At 41.9% G+C, this 14,742-nt stretch overlaps 1 protein-coding gene across 4 annotated transcripts in view; it reads left to right on the forward strand.

The window, feature by feature from the left end:
* The window catches only part of LOC108135884 (microtubule-associated protein futsch), a 48,809-nt gene that overhangs the window by 9,665 nt on the left and 24,402 nt on the right, over positions 1-14,742 (forward strand). For all 4 annotated transcript variants that reach the window (XM_041707118.1, XM_041707119.1, XM_041707117.1 and 1 more), the window contains one exon: positions 12,490-12,588. In XM_041707118.1, coding sequence (XP_041563052.1) covers positions 12,490-12,588 — 99 coding nt within the window. The remainder of the gene's footprint in view (positions 1-12,489; positions 12,589-14,742) is intronic.

Here is a 14,742-nt window from a genome sequence, read left to right on the forward strand (position 1 = left end):
TTCACAACAAAGTCGTCCCGATAATGCAATGACAGCAATTTCAGCTGTACTTGCTAAACAAACTGCTGACAGACAGTCCGACCACTGAGCCAACTAGCCGACTAAACCACTCGATTCCGAAAGTGTGCTGCCGCAAAAGATTTAGCTTTGCTTGGGTGTGTGCTGTACGCTGGGATCTTCTCGAGTACGTGGATTACCGGCGAAAGAGAATGAAGAGCCCTGAAACGTATGCTATAATTGAGATGGGCTCTATTTATGGGCATGAAATAAATATGAAATGATTTTTTTTTGTCTATAATCAAAGATCAGCTTGTGTATTTAGGATGTTTACAACATATTGCACCGCTGGTTGCGTATGCGTTTCTTGAGGTTAATCCTGTTTTCAACAGGCCCAATGCGGCGAATCCGCAACAATCGATTCTGAGTAGAAAAACCGTCCGGAAACAGGGCGTGTTGAGGGGTGGAGGGTTTGTTGTGGCGGTCTGTGGTTAAACCGAACCACACTTGCGTCATCAATCAACACACAGACACACACACACACACACGCACATACACACACACACACACACAGGAAGGGGGACATTAAAAATGCTTTTATTGCAAATTAATTGCTTTGAAGTGCATTGGAGGCCATTCACTCACCACGGCTCACTTTTGCATAGGCAAAGATCATGCGACGCACCCGTGGTCAGCCGCAGACCACGCCCAAACCGCCTCCATGAGCCCCTTACTCTGTGTTTTGGGCCCATATCATGTTACTTTCGTTTCACTTTAATTAGTTCTTGTTCAGGTCGTTTTTGTTTTAGTTTGAGTTTCTTGATGAGCGTGTCATTAAATTTGCAATTTCATTTGTCAATATTCTGGTGAAAATGTGTTAGCTTGAAAATATTTCCTCACCCAGGCGAACACTGATTGCGCTGACCTTTGGTCCAAAAAGAGTTCGTGAAAGGATTTGGCTGGGACGTGTGCTAATTAGTTGCTAACTGCTTGTTAATGGCCCATTCCCCAGCCGCAGCCCACTTGACCACAAATTGAAATGTTCCATTCGAAATTCATGAACTCGAAATGTTGGGGGGATGAAAGTCTAGTGGGTGGAAAGTGACGCCCATGTAGCTCTGCACCACCACCCCACAATCCACCTATCAATGCCGCATCTGATCCCAAACCACTTTTTGGCTTAAAGTTTTGGCCAACTAGAGGGAAGAAAATAAAACCCATTTCCGACCGGCAATATCATGAATTTTCTAAGTGTCTTGGCAATGCTATAAAGAAATAGTGTTCCGAAAACCCCCTCGATCCCTTTTCCAGTGCGCAGTGTGTGTTTGTGTGCTGTAAACTTAAGTAACTTCAGCCTTGTGTGTGGGTATGAAGTTTCCTGGCGTTTTTTGCCAAAGGTAAGCTTCAGAAAGGTGAACTATAATGGCACGGGGAGATACCCTCTAAAGTATTTTTAAAAAATCGATAGAATGACAGAATAGGGCGTTTTGGGATTCATTTTCATAGTTCACTTATGGAATAAAAAAGTTGTATGTCATTGAATTGAAGTTTTTATTTTTTGAAGAATTAAATAAAAAAAAAAAAAAAGAAATTAATGCATTTAAAACCATTCATATTAGCTCTTAAAATTCATTATGCATTGAATTTAATATTATGATTTTATTTGTAACTTAAGCATGAAGTATTACATTTTGAATTCAATAGACAGATACTTATTTTTGATATTCCATTTTTTTTATCAGTGCAAGTGCTTGCAGCCATGTGATGGACTGTCAGTTGTCCACTGGGTAGAACACACGATTTCCTGGTCTAATCCACTCCGGCTGCTTGTGCACACATGGTTTCGGGGCATCTGAAATACAGAAATGTACCACACACCCGATTGACAGGCATTTTGCTTACAACTGCAAATGGAGAGCGAAAAGTTGGACTGCAAAACGGGTCGGACTGGGCCGCTCCCTGCCATGGTCAGCCATAAAAATTGCTTATCTCGTTACATTTAAAGTGAAATACAATTCGGCTAATGCAATTGGCACACGAACAAGACGCAGGACTAGCAAATAAGCAGGGGGAAATTCGTGTGTACACACTCACGTAACTAAAGCCTTTCATTTTGATTAACGTCGTCCTCATAGCTTCCAAATGGTTTTACGACCCGCAAGCTTACTTAGGCAAGGCAACAGAAAAAGCGCATGGGAAATTCGGATGGTTCTGCTGCAAAACTGCCAACTTTTGCACATCTTTACACCCACCAACATTCACACTCACGCTCACGCTCACACTCACTCAATCTCAGAGTCGAGAACGTGAAAACCATGAAAATTAATTGGCAATCCTGCTGCCAGCCCAGCCCTCCACCTCCACTATTCATTTTCCGCTCCTGCTGAGCTTGGCACAAATTAATGTGCCGCCATTTTGAATATTCCATTTTCTGCGGAGGGTTGTATGCAAATGTTTGCTCCGAAACTCTACCAAAATTCCGAAAGTCCAACAGAAGTCGGTCAAACAGAAGCACTACGTGATTCACTCCCCTTAACTTCAGTTCCCGGCTATATAGTCCCTGCAGACTTTCTGCTAATCTCATTCGGAGCCGTAATCCAGGCGATTTTTATTTGAGTTTTTGATTGATTTGGATTTATTTGTTTTTTATTGAGCCAAGTAGCCTGCGGATATGGCGACTGAGAACTGTATAAATCGACTTTATATTAAGTTTTATGCATATGTGTTTTTGTCGATTTTCCACTAATATTGTGCATACCATAGAGCTAGCAATGTTTGATAAAGTCTGTTGATGTTAATAAAATATATTAAATATATATTTTATTTTTTGTATCAACTTTTATTATCCGAATAATAAGATTTAATATACAAATATAATATAACCCATATACTTCTTAGTTTCATTTCTATACCGAAAAGTCTAAATCTGTTGCCTAGGGTCTTATTTTCTAAGCCACATAAGTTTTATTTTTGTTCTTTCGTGGTATTAATTTAATACTCATCTTATCGATAAGTGTTTTATACCCAATAGTTTAAAATTCATGTGACAATAGTTCAGTTTCTATGACAATTTTTTTTTGGGTGTACCACTTCTTTCGCTCTTAAGGCTTCCGGAATTAATCTAGGCTCAGGCCGGACCGTAATTACTCGCTTCTTGCGCAGGTGGCAGCCATAACTCACGACACGCCTCAATTATAAAAGTCAACATGGATGCCACCTTCTGGAGCACCAAGTATCTATCTAAATATCTTTGTGTTACTGGCTGTCCTTGGACTTACGTGAAGCGTAATTAATTGCCAGCTGACACTGTTCTCATAAATTTCCATCTGCGGCCGGCGAACTTTGCCTGTCAAGTAGGCACGGTTAGAAATTGAAATTGAAGTTAAAGTTGCAGCTGGAGCTGGAGACGAGAAATGTGTGTATAATGTATTGGATTTCAATCAGACGCCATAAATTCGCTTTGCATAATAACAAGTATTTGGCAGATACATTTTTGCCAGTTGCCTCCGCATAATATTGCAATTTTGATTCGTTGGCTTTTTTTATGCTCATACATATATTTCGTAATTTTATAGCAGCTGCTGCCCGTGTTCGTGGGACAGCCTAAAAATGGGTGGCGAGGTGGTTGGGTCGGAAGTGGTTCGTTCGGCTGGCCATTTTCATGCTGTGACTGGTGCAATTTTCGTTTGGCGCATTTGCGAAATTAAAAAGCTTCTTGCATCATTCTCAGCATCCTCCTCCGCATCATCATCATCGTACGTCCGCAATTCTCCCCATCAAGTGATTTGTTGGTCGCTTGCCAAGTGCAGCTGGTGACACTTACATCCCACAGTCACATGTTCAGATGTTCGGATGTTCGGGGACAAGGAACAAGGGACCCTGACTTTGAATCGGTTCTCGAAACTCTTTAATGAGCTCGGCCATTAGTGGATCAGATTTTGAATGGCAATTTCCTGTAATATCTGGTATATCAGCACTCTCCAGTTACCTTTGCATTTCTGAGTAGGGCATTGCCTCTGGAAAGAACAGGGAAATTCCTTTGCTCTTGCTACCACTTTTTTCCCATTGTCTAGCCTCGTTGCATCGATATAAAAATGGTTTTCCTGCACACCTTTCTTTAAGTTGTGGTGGCTTGGATAGCGGCAATTTAGCTTAGTTTGCTGCCCCACAATCTGATTTATTCGTACTTTATATACGCCCCCGCTTTTTTTTTTAGCCCACCGCTGTTTTTTTTTACGCTGGCCTTGTGCAAAGTTATATTTTATTTATTTATGGGTCTTTTGCCGAACCGAGAAACTCAATCCACTTTAAATTGCCACCCTCTTGGCAGCTGGCTTATTGATTGGCTTGCGCATTAATTGAGCGTGGCAAAGTTGAGATTGACTTGAAAAATGCATTTTCATTTTCACTAAATGTCAATTAAAGTTTTTGCGGCCAAAGTTGTGCATGTTTTTGGGGCAGGATGCTAAGATGAAGATGATGAAAAGATTTACCGTTTTAATGAATGAATGTACCAGACTAAAACCAAGGCGTTTTTTTACTTTAAAATTAAAACAAGACAATTTTTTTGTTTTTTTAAATTAAGAATGCTTTCTTAGAATGCACATTCTTTCAGTATAGGAAGGGCAGGGCAGTACGAATGGGGAACAGAGATGTCAATATCTGGAGAGAATTCATGAAATTTTCAATTTCCCGTCTGCCAATGAATGATGAAATGTTGAGCACGACAAGAGTGTTCGCTCCGTATTTTCCTTCCAAACTCAGCCCCTTTTACCCCTTTTGCACGTCAAGATGTGTGTGTGTGTGTGTGTGTGTGGATCCAATCCAATCCAGCCTTGCCTGGGAAAATTGCGAAAAATCGTTGACAAATTGCATTTGAGGCGCCTTCTGGCCTGCCTTGCTGTTCCCTTGGCTGACTTTTTACCTTTTTACCTTTTCGTGCCCGCATTAGCGTTTCTCCCTTGGTTCTGGTACTGCGCCCATTCTATCGCCGTGCATTCAATACAAATTCATTTCAATTCAATCTGGCATCACCCCAGACTCAAAAAGGCGTTTCAAATAGTTTTTATTGCCCTCATGGCTAACGCTTCTAACTTTGTATGCCGCTCGGTGTGATCAGGTGTGGGCGTGGCAGATAAGACTCAGGACTTAGGTTGTCCATTGTACGGGGGGAGATATGACGACCCTTGCGGCACCCCCTTGACATTTGCCGTTTTGCAGAGTAGTCAGCCAAGAAATTGGAAATCCATAATGGCCGAGCTGAACAGCACATAAAAGGCATACAAATGTGCACATATTACATATCTCCGATGCACACTCTGTAGCCCATTGTGCACCTCAACCGGATGCGGAAACAGCTGAGGAAGGGTTTGTTTGTGGGATGAATGGATGCAAGGAACGAATACCTATAACTCAACGTGCAACCTCATCTTTTATGCGATGAACGTGTCTTTAAGCCGTGCTAGAAGTGGGGTCGATGCAAATATTTGATTACAGACTGCTTCCATTCGAAGTGCAAGTCACCTTTGGCCTAAGTTGGAGTAGGCTGGCATTCATTTACGATATCAGTTACCATTAGGGAAACAGTTTTTAAACCCTAGCAGAGCTTATAGCTTCAGGCAAAAATTGCCAACAACGAAAACCAGTCTCTATTTTCATCCATCTTTCCAAAAGACTTTTTTTAATTGGTTTTTAATTTTATAACAAATCGGAGGATTATATCATATAGCTCTTATAGAATGAACAATAAAATAATATAAAAGTCGACATAACTTATTTATATTTTAACGTATACACACATGTTTTTTACAATTTTAAAAATACATTTTCAATAATAAAAAAATATATGTTGGAAAAACGATAAAACTTCAAAATATTTTAAGAAGCATGCACTTTTAGGCTTGCTTCTTTTCTTGTTTCAATTTACAAGTTGTTCAAATAAAAGGGACTGGTTTTTGTGTTTTGCGTTATGAATATAGAGTACATGTTCCTTTGAGTTTCCGCAAGAACGAAAATGTTCGAGTGACGTTCAATCCGCAATCAATATCTGAAATTATCAGTCGATAGTAAATCCCGCCCATTCATTATTTAGTTTTTGATGGTATTAAAGGATAAGCCGGGCAGCAAACACACAATCTGCTGTTGCCATGTTGCTTGTCGGGAGATATTTGCAATTATGCAATTAGTAACAAACAATAAGGACCGGAAAGCGCAAACAACTGCCCCCTCAGTGGGGGCTGCCCCCATTCTTCTAGTGGGCGTGGCAGCCAAGTGCACACGCACACCCCCGGGTGTGCACAGCAATTATCAATAGCTGTTTACGTTCCGTTTCCAAAGGGCAATTGCAAAAGTTGCAAATGCAAATTGAATTAAAGTAGAGCAGGGTAGGTATTATAATACATGGCATCGTACTGTTACAAGGAATTTGGGACTCATACTTCCCACACCATAAACTCACTTAAACTAATTCAAATTGTAATGCGTTTTGTTTCAAATGCATTTTTTCTTACCGCAAACTCAGCAATTACTTGTTACTTTTGAAATTAAAATACTCTCTGCATGGGAATGAAAATGCATATTAATATCCGACTTCATTGGGGTTTCTAGTACTCTGGTACTTACCCTCATAGTTCTGCTGATCAAAGCTGTATGTATAAAATAATATTTAAATATCTCTTGCTTTTTGAGACTTCAAAGCAAACAAAGCAGATGCATATATGCAAGACCTCGAGCTTATCTGCAGGGTGAATTATTTTTAGCCATCTTTAGTAAACTTGAATCTCGAGGGCTGCGCGGGTCGCGTTGATTCCCGTCTGTTGTCATACGCAAAAATTGTTCATTTGCACGGCCTGCGGAAAAATGCAAATTTATTTTTAGTTAATCGCGGGAAAAACTGCAGTAGCAGGGAAAAATTGTAGTTTTTTCTGCTTTTAATGGAGAAAACTCATGTGCAGTCATTGTGACTGGCTCAAGTCAGAAATGTTTCCTTTTTCGTTTTTTTTTTCGTTTCTATTTGCTCACTCCCTCTGCTGGCAGTAAAATCGAAGAAATATAAACAAACTGAGGTGACCCAGGCTGCTACTATATATAGGGAAAGAGGCGGTGGATGGCGGCAGGCGTGACATGTGGCAGGAGATATGCTGCGATATGGAGTGAAGGGATTGCGCCCTGGCCATTCCATTCCATACCATTCCGCCTCTGTATGCAAAGTGTTGTGATTTATGGCGAACAGGAAGCCTGGTGTTCAGAAATTCTCCGGAGCGAGAATGAATCCCACAATCGGATCGCAATGCGAACTGTGAACTACTCAGAGTTTTGCCCTTCCCTCCAATTTTTGTACCATTTCAGGAAGCATTATAGTTAGGTTATAGCATGACAAAGGTAAAACTTATTTGTTGGTTTTTATTTATCGACCTTCAATATATTCTCCTTTGGTTGTAATTAGGAAAATTACTGGAGCTGAAAAGAAAACCAAGTATCTATATATTGCCGTATAGATACTTGCTTGAAACTCCAATGATTTCCGTTAATGATGCCATCCAACCAATTTCATTTGGTAACTGGAAGAGTATGGAACTCTCGCCTGGTCGAGTTTGCTAGCCTTCTCGAATTTGTTGGATTTCTGTCAGAAGCAGTCAAAAAGTCGCCCACAGCGGAAAACTGGGCTCGGAATTGAATGACCCTGGACCGCAGCGGGCGGAAGGTGAATTTCGAAGAATGAAATTTCTGTAGAAGAGCCATCGCCCGCATGTGGAGATAATAGAATTTTCGGATTTATTTTCGGGTTGGTGGTAGGTGGCAGGTTACAGCCCAGAACCGCCAATCCCCCAATGCTGCAATCGCACGTGGCAGGGAAACATTTATGAGCAATTTATGCAGGGCTATAAAATGTGAAAAGAGTTCTTCGGCTCTGCAAAAATCTCCTTTCCTCTCTTTATTTCATAGTGCTGGTCGTGTATTGGGTAAATCGACAAAGTGACATAAATTATGCGAGACTCGCTCGCACTTCCTCCACCTCATTGTGCATCACCGGCATATATACACATATTGGTACTTTCTTGGGGTCTTTGTGAGCTACTGCAATATTTATATGGTATATACTCAGTATGGTAAAGAGCCTCATGCTCGTCGAAAATTTGTTAGTTTTTCCCGCCTCACCAGTCGCCCAACAAATTTTCGCATTTGTATTTCATATTTGGGGCTTCTGGCCTATTTCGTCTCTTGCCAAAAACAGTGTCCAATCATTTGGCTTCGTTTGGTTTGGCCTGCACACACAAAATCCCGGTTTGTGTTGTCCGCTGTTTTGTAGCGTAGTGGAAAACCTATAAACATTGATTAGCCATTAGGGGAACAACACTTGAAAATATATTGAGCATTCATCATGTATGGCAGCACAGGACAGGGGGTTGGTTGGAGTGACCAAAGTTAGACATGACTCAGCAGTGAAGGCGATGGTGTCTGGGAAGTAGAGGACTATGGTATGGGAACCTTAGATAATGACGCATGTGCCGACATGACGCAATTCTCAATGCATACAACGTAGGAAGCAGGCAAGGCTGGGGGCATATTGCAGAATAAATAGGCCTTCTAACATCAGATAAATCTGTTGATCAAATATTATTGTGAGTCCTTAATTTTCTTCTAATATTATTCTTTTGTAGTACTTACATGCTGTTAATGAGTTATACAACTGAATATGTAATGCTGATCAAGATATACATCATGTTGTTAGTAATGTATCCCCAACTATGTTACCAACTATTTACAAAACCTTTTTGGTACACATACGCTACTAAATAGGAAGTGGCCAGTCCTTCTGATGGCGTTTTATCGTCCTCGACATTTGTATTCGTCCAGCGTCTCGCCTCTGTCCTGTTTTAATGAATTTCTATTTCTGAATTTCTATTGCTAAATCCGTTAATCATGGATTATTGTTAGCTCTTTATTTTCTGAGAAATATAAATACAATTAGGATGTAGTTCTTACTGTAAATGAGAAATAAAACCGGATACTTGATGCTACTTTATGGTGTTAGTGATTTATCCTCAACTGTGTTACCAATTTTTAAGCTTTTTGGTACGCCTATGTATTTAAGAGCTCTGTACGTGTGAGAGGAAGTGTTATACCTTAAAGGATCAGTCCTTCTGATGGCGTTTTACCGACCTCCTTTTTTTTTAAATCGGCTTATTTTTCCCTTTCCCTTTCCCTTTCCCTCGTTCTCCGTCTCGCCTTTGCCCTGTTTTAATTAATTACAATTCTTATCGCAGTATACATATCGCTGCGTTCGCATCGTGTCCAATGTTCGATGTTTTTGTCCGCGTCCGTGTCCGTGTGTCTCGGCTCATCAGGCTCGTCTTATCTGCTCGGGGCAATCAGGCGCAGCATTGTTTTCACTGTCGACCCTCCTTTTGGCCCTCCTTTTCCTCGTCTGTTGGCCTGGCCATCTACAGGGCTGTCACAACAAAGAACTCCCATCCGAGCCGTGAAGTCAGTTATTTTCTGCGCCTCGTTTACTTTGCTTTCGATTCGTTTTAATTGTTATTGTCTCTCTGTTTTCTACTTTTCACCCAACTCTGGTATGTCCTTCAGCTGTAGTCCCTCCTTCTCCTGCCCATTTAAGTACGCCCTTCGCCTTGAGGTTCATCTTCATCTCGAGCTTGTTTTTCCTCGCCATCCACTTCATTCAATACGCAATTAATGGGTGCAAGTGCTTAATTTCTTTTTAATGTGTTTATATTATGCATTTCCAAACATTTTAGCCTCTTTTCGTCAGTTGCGCCCCTCGAACAGTTGCACTTTCTGCCCCTCTTTTTCTGGCTGGCGAAGAAGAGCATTCATTTGGCTATGCAAACTTTTTCAACGCGCTATGCTGCTTTACTGGCTTCAAGGGCTCGGCAACAGCGAGCGAACGAACGACGTCAAGTGGCTTTTTAGCTACATCAAAATCAACACTACTCTCTGCCCTTCCTTCCCTCGCCGCCCATGCAATACAGAGTGGCTTTTAGAGAGGGGCGCCCAGAATTATGCAACTATTTGCTGCAAACAAGAGGGGCAAGCAGCAAGCGGCAGTGGGAATAGGCAGTAGTCGTAGTCAAGGCGCCTATCAGTAATCATCCATGGCAAGCGGAAGCGGCGTCACGAACAGGAACATTCAGGTGGCGGGGCTTCAGAGGATGTTGAGATGGGCAGACGGGGGACGTAGGACACAGGAAACAGATGTCTGTCTGTCTGTCTGTCACGTCTGCATTCGATTACCTGGCTGTCGGGCGCTCAATCGCAGCGAGTGCACTGGCTAATGGGTGAGGGAATCGGAATCGGAATCACAGGGCCCTCGGCTGTATCGAATCCTGCGACATCGTCTGTGTGTGGGGATGCGGAAAATATGAGATTGGTAAGGGATACCACATAGGTCCTCCAAATAGCAAAGGCCGTAACTTAATCTCGAAATAATCAGATATGCAGTACCTAAACTGGCACACATCCCAAATTGAACAACAGGTTTTGAAAACTTATTTTAAATGGTGAAATGTTCTTACAAATTTCGTTGAGATTGAACAAAAATTTACAATAAAACAATATAAACTTAATTTTCCTCCAACATTATTTGTCTGTTTTGCATACTATTATTCCATAACAATTAAAAAATGCAGATTTTATTTTTGTTTTACATAATTGTGGGTTTTGTCCATACATAAAAGTGTCATTTAATGTTCTTAAGGTAAAGAAATAAGTTACCTTTTTTACTTTACTTTACTTGTTATGATGTGACTAATTATCCTCCAAATTCATAGTGGTGACAAAATAATTAAATTTGTATTTTAAAGCAGGTCACCCTTAAGTAACTGTAATTACTATCCTTGAATAAACTGGTTCGTCGGAAAGAAAGCTTATTTCAAGGGAAGGTTTGAGGGTTAAACCAAATGGTAAATATAAATAAATAAGCGTCGTGTCGAGTGTGGTCCTTGAAATGGGCCAGTTGAAGTCTCATACACAGATATTAACGCATAAATACTAAATAAGCGTGGGAGGTTCTGTAGCGTTTCCGCTGTTTCTTCTCCGCTCCAAGTGGCTTCATTCGCTCGATGATTGCTCAAACGAGCATGAGAGAAGGATCCTATCGCATATATTCCTTCCATATATATGTGTATACTATATATATGCTGGCGTCGCATATCCTGGGCGCTTCCTCATTATTTTTGTGCAATCGCTGTAGGCGCTTTTGACTGCCGTCTGCCCCTTTTTCTCGGTGCCTCCTGCTGCCTACGCTTTATTCTTCGCTTTTCTTTTTGTTTACCCACACAATGTCCTGATCCTGACTGAATCTGACCTTATTGTGTGTATGGGAGTGTGTGTGCGTGTGTGCGCGCTGGTTGAAAAAGTGTTAAGACTTTACGTTTTTATGGCTCGAGTTCACTTTTTTAGCCGCTTTTGTTGCTGTTGCCAGCCATTTGTGCAAATTGCCGCAGTGAGCGGTGACAGGCGGCGGTCGGAAGGGTAATATTGTTATATTTTTCTGGGTTAGGCTCGAGCCAGTGCCTTCCCTTTTCCACCTGGCCGATGATCTGAAACCATCTTCCATTAAATGATGTTGCATGACAGCAGCATTGCCGCCGAAAAGCACTTAATTTGCATCTGACGAGGAAGTTAAGCACTCATTAAGGCATCGTTTGAATATCGTTTCCCCACAACGATGTCAGTGTCTTCATGTTCATTAAATATTCAAGGACTTAGGGATACTTTACAATCTGTCAGATCTCCCAGACATCCAGACACCAGACTCTTCAACCTGTCACATAGGGCTTTAAGCCTGAGCTTCAAAGTGCCCCAAAAATAATTCGATAAACACAACGGCACACACCTACCCCTGGTTGTGCCCGTTGAGCTTTTCATGCCGCGTTGCATACGCATTAATGAAATTTAGCCCACGAACAGGAGCACGGAACGAAAGGCCAGGCGAAAATGTGAAAAATTTGAAAAGCTGACTTGAGCATGATGGAGGGGTCAGGGGCCGGGCCACGCCCTCCTGAGAGCTGTGTGCCGTGCGTCGAAAGTCGGACTGCTGACTTAATTTGTTTGCTAAATGACATAATACACAGCCACAACAGCAGGCCAAACAAATATCAAAAGGCGTTCGGGGTGCGTCTAGTCCAGTCATTCGGGGCGTATGCGTAATGCGACCTCGGCCAATCCCCGTCCCCGTTCTTTTTTTTTTTTGACCCCCGCGCTGACAATTTATCAAAACAGCGGACATTGCACATAATTACACAGCACTAATGTGTAGAGTGATAAATGGTCCCAAGATAAACAGAATGATCTCTACAATCATTTCGATTCAATCAGTTTCCTCATTGGAATTATATACTTACAGTAACACAGTCAAGGGTATTGATGAAAGCTACAGTAACTTGGTGATCTAATTTACGGTTTGATTGACTTTTAATTATTAACTCTTGACCTCTTTTTCTAATGCCATTTTACTTTGTTTCCTTGCAGGTTTCCTCTCCTGGGACGTTTCCGATTGTCACGTCGACTTGGAAGAGGAGCTCAATACAATTACACAGCATGCGCCCGAGGGCGAGGAGGCTCGTCACGGTAAGTCGAGATCCTGTCCTTGCAGCTGTATATTTTGCAAGGCAACTTCAATTAGCAAAACCGGTTTGGCAATCGCTGTGCTATTTAGAGATCATCGAATCCATGCAACAAATGAGCTGTGGCAAACTACAAAAGTTATTCCAACGAATTATTATGACAATTGTCCGTTCACAACAGTTAGAGAGAGGAGGGCTCAGATGAACAACAATTGAAGGCACAAGCCGAAAGCTCAACGCTTTCATGCTTTGTTGTTCGACTTCTTTGTTTGTTTTGGCTTTTGTGATAAATCCGAGCCCAAAAGCTGCTAAACGAGAGGCTGCATTTTCATTTGCCCAAGTGCAACAACAGCAAAATCATCATCATCATCATCGTCATCGCCATTGCCATTGCCATCGACAGGAGCAACAATAAGGCTGCTGACGGCACTGTTGTCTTTGCGGATTAGTATTAAACGCTGTTGAAACGCACTCAAGTGGCTGCCGCTGCATAAACCAAGTTCCGCATCCGCGAGCCTCGCTGCTCTATTTACCCATTTCGTTGACTTACTCTGGAGATGATTGGGATGTGCTTCCATCCTCCTAGTCTTGTTAAGCATCGTCATTTCCGAAAAATCTTGCAGTCTTGAATTCGCCTTATAGGTTCTGTCAGTGTCGAAACATATTTAAAGTATTTATATTCCTTGAAAATACGCTTCAAAAGAAAATGTTCAGCGTTTTATAGGGCATTTGTTAACAGCGCAAAATGGAATTGACAAGTTTCTCATATGTACAACTTACTCCGATTTATTAGTTTCCCAAATAATTAGTACACATACTTTTGATTTCTCAAGACTCCAGCGTATGAAATCTTTTTTCATTTTAACTATAGTACGCTTGAGACGGCCATGTCCTGGCAGCGATAAGGCGCGTTCTTATTCTTAGCAGGCCTCTTGTTTGACGCTGATGCCGAGGCGTTGTCCTTGAAGGACATGCTAAGTGCAACACCTGCGCTCAATGCCCTCTATTCAGCCATTGTCCGGATGAGAAAAAGTTGGCAACGCCAGCGGATTTCTCATTTTTCATTTTCCATTTGCATTTGCATTCGCCATCGCATTTTGTTTGCGTTCCATCCACTTGTTCCCACCCCACTCGAAACTACTCAAACAAAATTCTCAAGTGGCACTGCCACAAAGCGGTCCAAAGCCCAATAATGATGGTGCAACAGCCATAAGCATAACCAGTGCGTCGGAGGAGCGCGGGCAGGTGGTAGGTAGGCGCACTTGAGGCGCGATTGAGAATGCACAGAATACACTCGCTTCGCCGGGCGCGTTGTGCTCGCCCAAAATTTTCAGTTTCCCGACGACCCTTTTATAGGGGAATGGCGGTGTCCACCTGAATGCCTGGCTGCTTTTGGAGCAGATGGACTTCTCAAACTTGCCAAGGAACGGTTTTCTCCACTGACAGACATTTGTTAGCATTCGCATAATTCATGAACACCCAACTACTCTCTCCTCACAAAGTTATGCCCAAAGTTGGCCTGAAGCTGAAGCTGACACTGACCCTCAACCTCATCAGCACCTTCCTTCTCTTTGCCTAGCCCCAAAACTGAACTTGATGCAGTTTATTTAACTTTCCTTGTGGGACGCTCAAAGTTCGCCAGCTTTGAAAGCCCATCCCATCAAGAAAACGACCCCACGACTCCTCAAAGTAACAAAGTCCTTCTCGGTTAGAAAAAAAAAACGGTATTTTTTGCGAACAGGATGCAAGAAGGAATAAGACTCTTTGTTCTCTTATTTACATTAGTGTTTTCCCAGACGCACAAGTATTGCAGAAATCGAATATAATTTCATATATTCTCCTCGTGCTCTTACCGTGTTCTGGTCACTCGTTGCTTGCTATTTTAACTATTTATCAACTTAGTCGATACTCGTCATTCCACTTTCCTTCTCGTTAAAGTGTTTTTGAATTTTCGGGGCCTGAAATTTGCCCATTATTTTGAATGTACACTCGCCAAACCTTATCTCCCTTCGAACCTACTATTCCCCATGTCTCTCGCATACGTACCTCTTGTTAAACCCGCTTTTAGGATTATGTGGGGATTTAGACACATTCTTATCGTACCTAAGCTGAATTCCACATAAGCAATGAAAAGATGGGCTGATGAGGGGGCGTGGCA

This window comes from Drosophila elegans, unplaced genomic scaffold, assembly GCF_018152505.1.
Source record: "Drosophila elegans isolate 14027-0461.03 unplaced genomic scaffold, ASM1815250v1 contig_149, whole genome shotgun sequence".
NCBI lineage: Eukaryota > Metazoa > Arthropoda > Insecta > Diptera > Drosophilidae > Drosophila > Drosophila elegans.